Source organism: Microtus oregoni, unplaced genomic scaffold (assembly GCF_018167655.1).
Source record: "Microtus oregoni isolate MIOR12 unplaced genomic scaffold, Mior012 000015F_ref0000493, whole genome shotgun sequence".
NCBI lineage: Eukaryota > Metazoa > Chordata > Mammalia > Rodentia > Cricetidae > Microtus > Microtus oregoni.
The window spans coordinates 8,145,500-8,157,816 of record NW_024543074.1 but is presented as its reverse complement, the minus strand read 5'-3'; the positions used below and the strand labels follow the sequence as shown (position 1 = coordinate 8,157,816).

At 43.4% G+C, this 12,317-nt stretch overlaps 1 protein-coding gene across 1 annotated transcript in view; it reads right to left on the bottom strand.

Moving 5' to 3' along the window:
• Positions 1-265: 265 nt before the first annotated feature.
• The window catches only part of Stxbp4 (syntaxin binding protein 4), a 161,446-nt gene continuing 149,394 nt past the window's right edge, over positions 266-12,317 (bottom strand). Inside the window, exon 18 of the mRNA XM_041663812.1 lies at positions 266-4,446. Within this exon, the coding sequence (XP_041519746.1) occupies positions 4,332-4,446 (115 nt within the window). The 3' untranslated portion in view covers positions 266-4,331. The remainder of the gene's footprint in view (positions 4,447-12,317) is intronic.

Below are 12,317 nucleotides of genomic sequence, written 5' to 3'. Positions count from 1 at the left end.
TACTGCTCAGCCAACCTAGGCAAATCTACAAGTCCCAGATTCAGTTGGAGACTAATGTTCTAAAAAAAAAATGTATGGGGAGTGTGATTGAGGAAGACACTCAACATCCACCTCCAGCCTCCACATGCTCCTGCACACATGTACACACACAGACACACACACAGACACAGCAGGGGTGGGCAGGAGGGAGGGAGCTTAAAGAAAATCTAATACCGCATTTAGTATTTATAAAATCATTTTACTGATACAATGATGTTATGTGTGAACAGCTATGTCTAAGACATCTCGGGTATAACATTTCTACAGTGATGCTCCACAGGCCTATTCTGTTTCATTCTTTAAATTCCACAGGCGATTTCTGGGCTTTTCATCATCTTGAAAATGATACACAAGACTGTGAAAGCTTGTATTGTTTGTTCAGTTCTTTCTGTTTAAGTATCATAAAAAATGTCAAGTGTGTTGACCCTTCAAAAAGTTACATTTTGCTTACCATCGAGAAATGTCCCATTTCTCCCTAGCAAAAGGATAATATTTTCTGATTATGCAAGCACTTTATGTGTGTGCTATTTCATTCTCTATTTTGACAGCTGCCTTTCATTTGTTATTGGAGAGCCTCTTCCAGCATGTTCCTTCTTACCCTTTCCTAGCCGGGAGGTGGGGGGAGCTCGACATTTTCCAGAATTATTCAAATTTAAGGGTTTCTTAGGAAACAAATTCCTTACTTCTTACCCTATATGGAAAAACAAATCAGTAGTGTGTGTATGTGTGTCCATACATGCAAATATCAGGATATTGAGGTCTTTGATTTGGGAATCTGGGCTACCCAGAACGATCCTAACACCTTGGATGACCGGGCGTCCAGTAGGTGCTTGGGTGGTGTGTGCTGAGTTGACCAGTCAGGGCATGAGGAAGTATTGCTGCTGTCCCACAGATGGAGACGTGGAGGCTCCTGTACTGTATGTGTAAGAGAGCATTCTCTCTGCTAGTGTAGAAGCCGTTTCTCGTCATCATTCTATGATGAAATCACAGTGGAAAACAATGGGAGCAGCCATGTGTTTGAAACACTGGCTTGTTCCCTGCCAGCCTCTCCTATCACAGCAAGCCAGTCTCTGATGCTAGAGAAACGCTAACACCTAGCGATTAAAACACCCACGTTTCTAGGTAGGGATGGGCAGGCTCTCCTGTCAGTGACAAAACTCTTGACTGTACTCTGTCACAGTGGCTCACTCACAAAAGTCTCCACACCAGAGACAGCAGTGTTTGAGTGCGGGGTTTTAACGAATACCCAAACGCTCACTGTGACACTGTTACCGGAAGGAACTTAAAGCAGCCTAAGCTTCCATTAATGAGTTGCTGAGCACACAGACAATGAGTATTCTGAGGGGCAGGAGTTTGTGCAGACGTTTGGAAGACAACAGAAATGCCTATTTGCTATAAAAGATGACCACAACATACCAACCCTTTAAAGGGGTGCATGCTTGCCCTTGAGGGAAAATCTTCACTGAAGTATTGGGGAATGGCAGCTTCCAGAAACTGAAATGGACTATTTATGTAGCTTAATTTATTTCTGCAGTACTTTCATTTTTTTGAAAGGAAAATAATTACTTTTAAAATTCAGAAGTTAAAAAGTAACTATAATTCTGACTTTCAAGATCATTTTATTTTTAAAACAGCCCAAGGAATGGTTAGCTGTTGCCCTACTTTGCCCTGGTGCCCAGAGTGCTGGTCACGTTGCTGGAGGCTAATGAGCATTCTGAGGGAACAAATGAGTGAGGACAGCCAGGCCTTCCCTTGTCACTCTAGGAAAGCAAGACTTGCAGCAGAACTGACGGCCAATCCACTAAAACATGCACTGGGAGGGATGCAATCATATTTAGTTCCTAAGGCCCAGAATCTGAGTGGGCGAGTCAGAGGAGAAGCATTTCCAATGGATGACCACAATGATAGAGCTAATTTAAGTCATAGAATATCAACTTCCCAAAAAGCAATTCAGGGTTCTATCTGGACCAGAAACACATCTGTACTGAGCCCTCTTGAGATTCTCTGAGCATCCGTCTCTTACCTGCCTTCTGGACAACATGGATACTAAAAAGGGAATCTCAATGAGTGGTCACCTGACTCAGCTGATTCGGAGGCTGAACCTCCTTAGCTATGTTCCTATGAGAAGCTCAGATGCACCAGAACCTGCTGGAGTGCTATTTTTACCTATGGAATTCTTTTCTAACAAACCAGGAAGTCCCTTAGGATTGAGTTCTGGAGCCTTGCAGAGCTGACTAAATCCAAGCAGTTTTGCCCTCTGGTTTAAAGAAGCCCTGGCATCAAAGACTTGCCTCGAGGTCCAGTATCAAGGCATGGGCACGGTGCGATCCATGGGCAACAACCACTTCCCTCTAACCCTAGGCTTCTGCACAAAAGGGGATCACTATGGTTCTTGCCTCCTGGGTTGAGATAAGGGAGATGTACTGGGAGAAGTAACTCCTAAAAGAAGCTAGTAAGTAAGACGTGCTCACTGCACACTGCAGTGTAGAGTCCTCAGGAAACAGCACTGTGAGTTTTATCGGTCTTTTGGTTATGCATTTGACAGAAACAGAGAGGGAACGGTACAAGCGGCAGAAAGGTGGTGAGTGCCACACACACATGAACACATATGGACTAGAGACTGCAGGCTTCACGATCCCATCTGAGCTTCCCTTACAAACAGGGGAGCAAGCCCTTCAGTGGGGCAGGGGAATCTCCTGAAAGGAATCTGCCTTTCACAACACAGATGCTCTCTTAGAAAGGGGTGTGAGCGCCCATTCACCTCCTGGGGACAGAGGAAAAAGCTCCCTCTGGGGCTGCTCAAAACAATCCTCTCTGAAGTATCCTAGCGTCCAGACAGCTGTGAGGACAGAGGCACATTTGCTCCAGGTGTTCTGTCTTTCTCAAGGCTAATGACTCCTTGTCAGTCTGTATTTGACTGACTTTATGTTTGTCCTCAAGACATAAAGTAGGAATCCTAAGTGAATTCAGCTGAAATCCTAAGTCTGTAATGTATGCGGAGAGGCATGAGTGAGCACAATGCCCAGGTGTGTTCTCCATGTAGACTCCATATGCCAGGTAAAACTCAGTGGAAAGCTTAGGAGCTAGTGACAGATGCTGGCACAGGTGCTAACTCACTTATGAAGTGCCTTTACATGGAGACTCTTACACTGTGTTCTCGGGAGCGCTAGGCTTGCCTAAGCAATGCTGGCCTGCTTTAATTGGCTTCAGGCCTTCGTTCTGTTACAAGCAGCTTGGGCAGTATTATAAGAGATACCTTTACTTCTATGGGCTCTCCTTAGATGCTCCTACTGGCCATGGTACCCAAGCATGGCAAACCACTGGCATGATCCAGGATCTTTATTATAGAAAATATGAGCTGTGGGACAAAGCCTGCTGGGAGGTCACAGAGCAGTCGGTGGGGGTCCAGGGGTGATGGGGGGCACAGAAGGAGAAGAGTGGGGTTACGAAGAGGCCATGGTTGAGTGTGGGGTGTCCTCTAGATTGCTGTGGAATGCACAGCTGTGGGCCCAGCTGCATCAACAGAATGAAGGTGCTCTGCTGGGCTGCAGGCTCCCTCTGGGAGGACAGTGGGAGCAGGGCAAAGGGGACTGGACATGGAATCAGGAGATGAGGTATGAGGCTCAGCCCTGGGTCAGGACGCTCTGTGTCTCTAATCACTGTTTCTCCAGCGGAAGCCATGAATGAAAACAACAGATCAGCCCTGTAGCCATCCTGTTTGGTTTAACTAAAATGAGGTTCGAAAACGTTTTGTAAATGATAGAAGTCTCCTAGTGATGTAAGTTAGATTGTGTCCTATGAGATACAGATAAAATACAAATAATAAAATAGTTGTGTTCAGCAGCTAGTGGGGTAACCGTATAGCACCCTCCCTAAGTGTTCTCAGATCACTTTCCTAAGCTGTGATTAGAGAGGGGGATCCTCAGACAAAAGGACTTTCCTATGCTCATATAGCTTTTTAGTATAAAGTTTTGATATAAAAACCACTGCATCTAATACCAAATAATGAACTACATACTAAGTTCTATAGACCTAATTATATATGAAAAGTTGCATGCATATAAAATCTAATTATACATGACTTTAACAAATGCAACTAAATTCTTTCCAAAGAACCATAGTGGCAGTTGATCTTTAACATGTGTATAGAAAACCACAGTTTCAACCTGACACCCCGTCCGGTAGAATGTGCGAGATTCCAGTTTCTCAGGCTGTGATGTCTCGTCTCTGGTTGTGCACATGGACTGAAAAACCGGAAACTCTGAAGCATCACTTCCCATGAAGGTAAGGCATCAGCTTTTCTGGTCTGTTAGCTCTCTGGGACAGTCCTCTTCGTTCTCCTCTGAGCAGGACAGGTTCAGGACACTCACCATGGGGTGGATCCAGGACGTGGTCTGTGTTACATGGCTTGAGAAGAACACGGAGAGGCGATTAGAAAGCGAAAGACTGCCTTCCTACCAGCCAAACGAGTATTGATCCTGGGGACACTGCTTCTACCCAGTCGGCAGCCCTTGGGACAGGAAGCAGGTAGAACCAGATCCAGGAGTGCTCACTCCTGGAGATGTTTCCAGGGTCTTTTGTAAGCATAAGGGCAAATAAATGTATCACCTCAAACTTGCTGTTGCTCGCCCAGTGTTGTCTGTGAGCATGTCCAATAACTGCCTAGCTGTGAGCATCACCTCGAGTCTGTCTCCTGCTTTCCTTTTCCAGGGGAACAGTCTGCTACAATGAAATAGCTTCTCTGGTTCAGTTCTATTTCTTTCCTAATTCAGTCTCCACTCCAACCCCGAGACTTCCTAAATGACAAAGCACTCACTGTCATTTACCTGCGAAACACTAGATTCCACCGATTCTGGGTCAAGCACATTCTACAGTGGGATTCTGGGCCACATTTCTCCTTCTTGGGGAGCTACCACACACTAACTCCAAAGAAGCAAATTCTTCTTAAGACTCCTCCATCTGAACCCATAGTCTTATCTCTAATCTTCCTATATTATAAATGCATGTTCACTGTCAGCTACCTTGGGGCTCAGAAAGCTCCCTGATGGCAGGAACCGTTTTCTCATCTCTGCATTCCTGGTGCCTGGTACATCCTCAGAACAAATGACTGGTGTCCTGAAGAGCGTTGTGGGAAGAAGGGACAGGAGCAGAGATGGGGAAGGGACTCTACGGCAGGGAGCACACGTAGGAAGTGGCAGAACAGCACAAGCCACACTCCCACCTGGTGGATGTGTGGCCCAGATTTCATTCCCTAACTCAGCTTCCAGCTGGATGATTCTCACATGCCCACTATCATTTGCCTAGCCCCTGGGAGTGGGGGTGGGGTTGGAGGGATGTTTATAAATGTGTCTTTCTCTAACAGTAGATTACTAATAGTTTAACAATGGGGTCAAGGATTCACAATGGGGTAAGGTAGCTCAAGAGTCAATGTGGAGGTGACAAGGCCCAGGAATGCCCACAGCTTCCAGAGTTTCAGTGTGCTGGTGGAGAGGGAGTATGGCAAGGGACAGTTAACACCAAAGGTCAATGAAAAGCCTATATGGAAAGCTACTATTGCAGAAGTACATTCATATATAGAATACATTCATATATAAAAGGCGTTTAAATTGTGTTACCTTATTATTGTGGGATAAAGCCAAAATACTAATCTCATATATAACAGAGTCCAGTGCCGGGTATGGTTCACTTACTTTTGAGTTGTTGGCAATGGGGTTCTGCAGCTCCCAAGCCCCAAATATTACAGGCTATTGCTCTTGTTTCCCCTCCAGAACTTGACAGCAAGACTCTACTGCTGAAGACACTACATACTTGAGTCACAAAACATGGGGAAATCAAGCTGGTACTAACTTAGTAGCTTCTTCCCTACTGGGTTGCTTTCATAGTGCTCGAAGGTTCTGTGCAGGCTGCCTGGAGAGGAGTCATCAACAGTCTGACCTGGCCATGAACCCTGTGAACTAAGGTGACGGGTCTGCCAAGACACACCCCCTGGTGACACCGATGTTATAGCAGGAACCAATCACTCTTTGATTGGATTTAAAGCTAGTTCCATGAGACACAACTCGTGCCTGGTACTGTCTGTGGGGCTAAAACCCATGACTGTCTAGAGCATAGGCTGTAGGGATGAATCTTATATACAATTATTTGCTAAATGGACATAGTACTAAATTGCCCCCTGAATTCTCATCTTCATACCCATATGTGAGCATGACTCTCAACCCTCATGAGGTGATTAATACAGAAACCCACAACTGCTGACCATGCAGACAGTAAGAGACTGTGTAGTGCTGAGTGGAGTGCTCAGCCCTAGGTGGGACGTCACCCCACCCCCCACAGCCCACAAGGTTCAGGGATCACTGAGAAAGAGACGGTAGAAAGCCTCACAGGGAGGGAATGTCTGTAGTGGAAAAGTACTTGCTGGACAGGACAGAGCTGCTGCAATATGAATTTACAGCAGCTGTGACAGCATGCATGGGACCTGCACAAGAGCAAGCCAACCGAAATCCCTGCTAGGTGAGGAGAAATGCATGACGCCTCACTTGGCCGAGAAGCCATTGGCACCTGATGGATTGTCCTATATGCATGCATGTACAGACTGTACTGAGTTGACTTAGGGAGCTTAATGAAAGAAAAAGAGAACACATGAAGTTGGGAGGGAAACGTGGAAACGTCATGGAGGTGGGTAAGGGAAGAAAGGGAAAGATGGAAATGGGGAATGGATTTGATCAAAGCACATTGCACACAGGTATGAAATTATTAAACAATAAATAAAATATTAAAAAAGAAATCATTATTCTCTCAGCAGTAACTCATATTATCACTCTCTTCAAAATGATTTAAAGGGGTTTCTTATGAAGGCTAGTAGAGCATCAGCTCAGCTCAGACTCATTTCATTTCAAGGCCCTTTTGTTACCTAAACTGAAATCACCTTTAAAGAAATATTAAGGAGTGTAACCAAGAGGGCTGGAACATACTGCAAGGTGGGACGGCCAGGCACCGTCCTGCACAGTGCAAACGTTTAAAGGCATGTGCTGGATAACATTGTTTTGTAGATTTGACAGTCTCACTATCTAGAGACTCAATGTTTACCAGAAGTTCCAATGTATTGGTGCAGCTCAGAGAGTGTACTTTACATTATTTTAAATATTCCTTCCCTTATAATGTTACCTGAATGGAGAGAGTAGGAAGCAAGAGAACCAAACTCAATTATCTGCAGGATAAGTTCAGGTACGTGCTTTGCTATCTGACTCTTTTACAGTGATAATCTATCCTTGAAATATTGATTAGGCAACCATATAGACACTGGTAAATTGGTAACTCAGAGCAGTCAAAAGCACGATGTCTAAGAAAAAATAAAGTTGCTGACTCTACAACTGATGCTAGAAAGTTCTCCCCGAAACCTGTGCTTGCTAATAACCTTCATCAAGACTTTCTTTAAATTAAATGTATTCATTTATTTCTTCCCCCCCCCCCCCCCCACCCGCCCATCCGAATCCATGAATCCACTCCTCCTCTGTTTCTGTTCAGAAAAGGGCAGGCCTCCCATGGGTGTCAACAAAGCATGGCATGTCAAGTTGCAGCAGGACTAAGTTCCTCCCCTTGTATTAAGGTTTGGTAAGGCAACCCAGTATGAGGAATAGGTTCCCAAAAGCCTGCCAAGGTGTCAATCACTGCTAGGAGTCCTACAAGTAAACTATACAATTGTCACCCACATGTAGAGGGCCTAAGTCAGTCCCATGTGGTCTCCTTAGGTGTTGGTCCAGTGTCTGTGAGCTCCTATGAGCCCAGCTTAGTTGTCTTTGGGGTTCACTTGTGATGACCTTGACCCCATGGCTCATATAATTCTTCCTCCCCCTCTTCAACAGGATTCCCAGAGCTGGGCCCAGTACTTAGCTGTGGGTCTCTGCATCTGCTGCCATCAGTTACTAGACGAAGGCTCTCTGCTGACAATTAGGGTAGTCACCAATTTGATTACAGGAGATGGCCTGTTCAGGCTACCTATCCACCAATGCTAGGAATCTTAGTAGGGGTCATGCTTGTAGACAGAACTAAAAAATACCATCCCAGGCCCGGTGGTGGTGGTGCACACCTTTAATCCCAGCATTAGAGAGGCAGAGGCAGGTGGATCTCATGTGTATGAGGCCAGCCTGGTCTACAAGAGCTAGTTCTAGGATGGCCAGAGATGTGACACAGAGAAACCCTGTCTCAAAAAATAAAAATTAAAAAAACCCAAACAAACTAAAAAACCAAAAACAAAACATAAAAAACCCCACAAAACAACAACAACATCCTGAGTGAGTTAACACATACCCAGAAAAACAAACATAGTATGTACACATTCATAAGTAGGTATTAGCTGTACAGTAAAAGAGAATATGCTACCCACAGCCCTAGGGAGGCTAGGTAACAAGGAAGGGGAAATAAAGGACCTCCCCTGTGTAAACTGGGGGTGGGTGGGGATGGGAACATGAGAGACTGGGTTGTGGAAGGATAGAAGGGAAGGGTAATGAAAGAGATGTTTTGATGGGGGGCAGTTTGGGGTCAGGTAGAAATCCGGTGCAAGGAAAACTCCCATGAATCATCAAGACTTTTTAATTGACAAAATGTGACCTCACTCAAAGGTCAAACTGTAACTTCTATTTTACAAACTGTAATTTATATTTGTTTGACTAATCTTATATTCACAGTATGCTTTTCTGTAAGATAGAAGCCCAAGATAATAGTTTGATTTTATTGGTGAAGAAATACACACATACAATACATCACCACCAACCACCACCACCAACAAAAAACCCTACCTGCATACACATCTCTAAATATTAAACATGTAATCCCAACAACTGTTTACTAGAAAAATAAAACCAAGGCAACAAGAAAAGGCTTTTGGTAGCTCAGAGTCAACGACTATTGACTCTTTAGAAAAAAAATAATGCAATAGTACTCAGAACCCATGAGACAGAACTTCTGAAGTCCAGGTGGCGTGTGGAAAGGGCCTGGCAAAGAGTAGACATTCAAGAAATAATCATATCTGATTTTATTGAAAATTGAACACCTTGGAATTCTGCCTATAATGCTGGAGGACAGCCAGTCTTGAGTCTACCATTCAATTCTATGTCTCAGTGAACACTGTGGCTAATGGTCTTTGACATAATCAGTATGATGAGATAATCCTAGATTTACTGGCTTGGAGAACATTCCAGTACTAGAAATCTTTCCCCCCTGATATGTGTTTGGTAATTCGGCTGAGGATGGAGAATAAATCGGTCCAGCTGACTACTCTGTTTAATTAATAAAGACCTCAGGGTTCATAAAGGGAGATGCTGCTGCTTCGAAGGAAAGTTTAGAGAGCTGGTGAATACAGGAAGCTGACGATGAGAAGCAGAAAGTCCTCCTCTGAACATGCAGACGCTTCTGTAGAGACACCGCTTCTGACCCGATCTTGGGAGTCACCAACAGTCACTCAGATGTATTGGAAAATCTGAAAGGCCGTTTGTTTTTGAGTGGTTGCCAGATCTGTTGCAGATCAATAGCTATCGAGCAGTGGTTGACAGTGCTGTGCGTTTTTAAAAATAATATTAGTAAATTGAAAGACATATTGTAGAGTTTATTTTAAAAAAGCCCAAGAGAACATGCTTTATTTTATTGGCAAAGAAATGTTAAGTGAATTATTTAAATCCCATTATAATTATCCTCCTTATGTTTCTTACCTCTTAGCTAAAGGATCAAAATGTGTTCTTTTGAAAAAGAAAAGCAAATTTATTTATTTCAAAATAAAAATTAAGGACAATCCCTAGCAAAAAAATGACTTAAACACAAAAAGTACAATAGCATTACAGAAACCTCCTCTTAGCTGTCTGCGATGTGAAGGATGCCCCCTGGCTCATTCTCCACTGCAGACATGGTTCTGCATCGCTGTGAGTTTAGGAAGACTTGCCTGGATTATTTTATCATGTCTAAGACAAAGTTGCTGGATAATGAACCAAAGGTAATAAACTTCCAGTGTAATTTTAGGGGGACTATATATAAAATATATATAACATTAGAAAATAAAAATAGACAAAGACTTCTTGGTATAATTTGTTTCAGGACCCAGTTATGCTGAAGCACTAGAAAAAAATATATAAGTGGCTACAAAATGCAAGTATTAATGACAGCAAGGGTTAAAAGAATATTTGTTTTAAAGGTAACAAATTAGAATTTGATTTTTATTCTGTTTATGACACTTCTTTGAAATGTATAACACATCAAATATTAAGATCCAATTAATGAAACCATTTTTAGGTCTCAGATATAAAATTGTTTACAAGAATCGAAATATATACATATATACATATGTGTGCACGTGTAATAGTAGAAAAATTGTTGTCATTGGACTAGTAAAAGACAAATACCGAAAGAAAATTCCTGGCAAAAATATTCATTTTTAATGAAGATTTTTAAAAAAATTAAAAAGAAGAAGAAAAACATCAGCAGATCCACGAGCTCTAAACATTGTCTGTTTTTGATGATGCCACCTCTGCAAGTTTGGGGGGTGGGGCTGATAGGAGGAAACGGCACTGGGAAGGTAGAGCAGTTTATTCCCGGCCATAGGGCTGGCACACAGCACAGCCAGCGCCTCCATCCACCTAACGACTTCTGAGAATTTAACCATTACGTTCAACCCCTCTGTATCCAGGCTGGTTTCCATAGCAATATGTGAAGAGACTCTTGGGATGGATTAAGTGACCTCCAGAAAGGGGCTCCTCAGCTTTGCAAAATGAAAATTAATTAAAGGATCAATTCAATGACCATAGATTATATATGTAAAGCTATTACGTCTTTTGAAAAAATCTTTCCTATGAAATTCATGAAAGATGTTATGTGAGCCACTGAGAAAACAAAAAGCTTGCCTGAAGCCCGAGCTGGAGGCTTTGTGCCTCCTTCCCAGGTAGTAATCCTCTGTTGTCACGTGTCCTGTCTGTGTCCACTAGGCTGCCGGCTTCAACAGGGCCTGGCCCTTTCTGTCTCTCCCATCTCCTGATAGCCGAGTTCGTATGCTATGTGTAGTATCAATGCCCGCCTGAGGCACGCCTCACTATAAACCCTCTGATTACTACTGTTGTCAGACCACTGAGAGAAATATGCACCTCGTAGACTCGCTTATTTATAACTGATGGTCAGGACATTCTCAAATGTCATAAGGATTCAGATTTCCCCTACATGGTTTATGTGTGTTTACAGAAATTGAGGATTATCAGGGCAATCAGAGTTATCCAAATAAAACCAACATAACCAAATAATTAGCATTCCTATTTTCCCTTACCAATAATCTCATTTCAATTGACTTGCAAGATCTATTCACTAATTTGGGGCAACCAGTAAAACTGTATGATAATTTAAAGAATTTGGGCTAGAATCTATTTTCTTAAAGTCAATGGTCTAAACAAACTTATTAGAATTCCAGACTTTAAGATTTTATTGCTTATTGTAAATAAATACAATCCTTAGTTTAAAAATCTTGCTTTAGCCACTAGAGTAAAACTGCTACAATGTTAGCAGAGGTAACAGAAATGAGGAATGGTCTGCCCAAGCCTTCGCACCCCGACACTGGGATTTCTCACCCTCCGAAACCCCATCCCTGTTTGCAGACCCCTAACGTCCCCCACCTGCTAGAAGGAGATTTTCTCGGAGACAAAGCCACAGAGAGTGGCTGCGGTCCACAGAGACTACTGCAGCCCCCAAACGACATCACAGATTAGATGCAGACTTCAGGTTGGTGTGCTAGTACGTCCCTGCCACTCCCAGTCCTGGCAGGTTGAGGCTGGGGCATTGTGAGTTCAAGGCCTACCTAGGCTGTCCTGGTACGAGGCAGCTAGATATGACTTTCTGTCAGATAGGCATTTTCTAGTCTGTAATGTTCTTTGGTAATTATCCGTTTATACTTTCCATACAAATCTCATAAACATTACTTTTCCCTATAATTTCCACAGTTGACAAGGATGAGATTTAGAGAGTTGAAGAGTTTGTCCAAAGTTACACAGAGGCGGACCTGGGACTGAGAGGAGGGCACTGGTCACTCTTCTTTCCTATTGGCCACATCTGTAGACCACTCCAGCTTGCCTATGAACAGGGCTGCCTGTGTGTTACCGGGAAGTTAGGTCTGAATTTCAGGTTTTTCAACCTCTGTGACATCGAACACCTTCCTCGATAGTTTAAGAGACAACACGTGTCAGTGCCCTGGATCTAGGCCTGCCACATTTCTACATAGAGTTAGAAAGCCCCTTCTCACCTCTCTCACACCC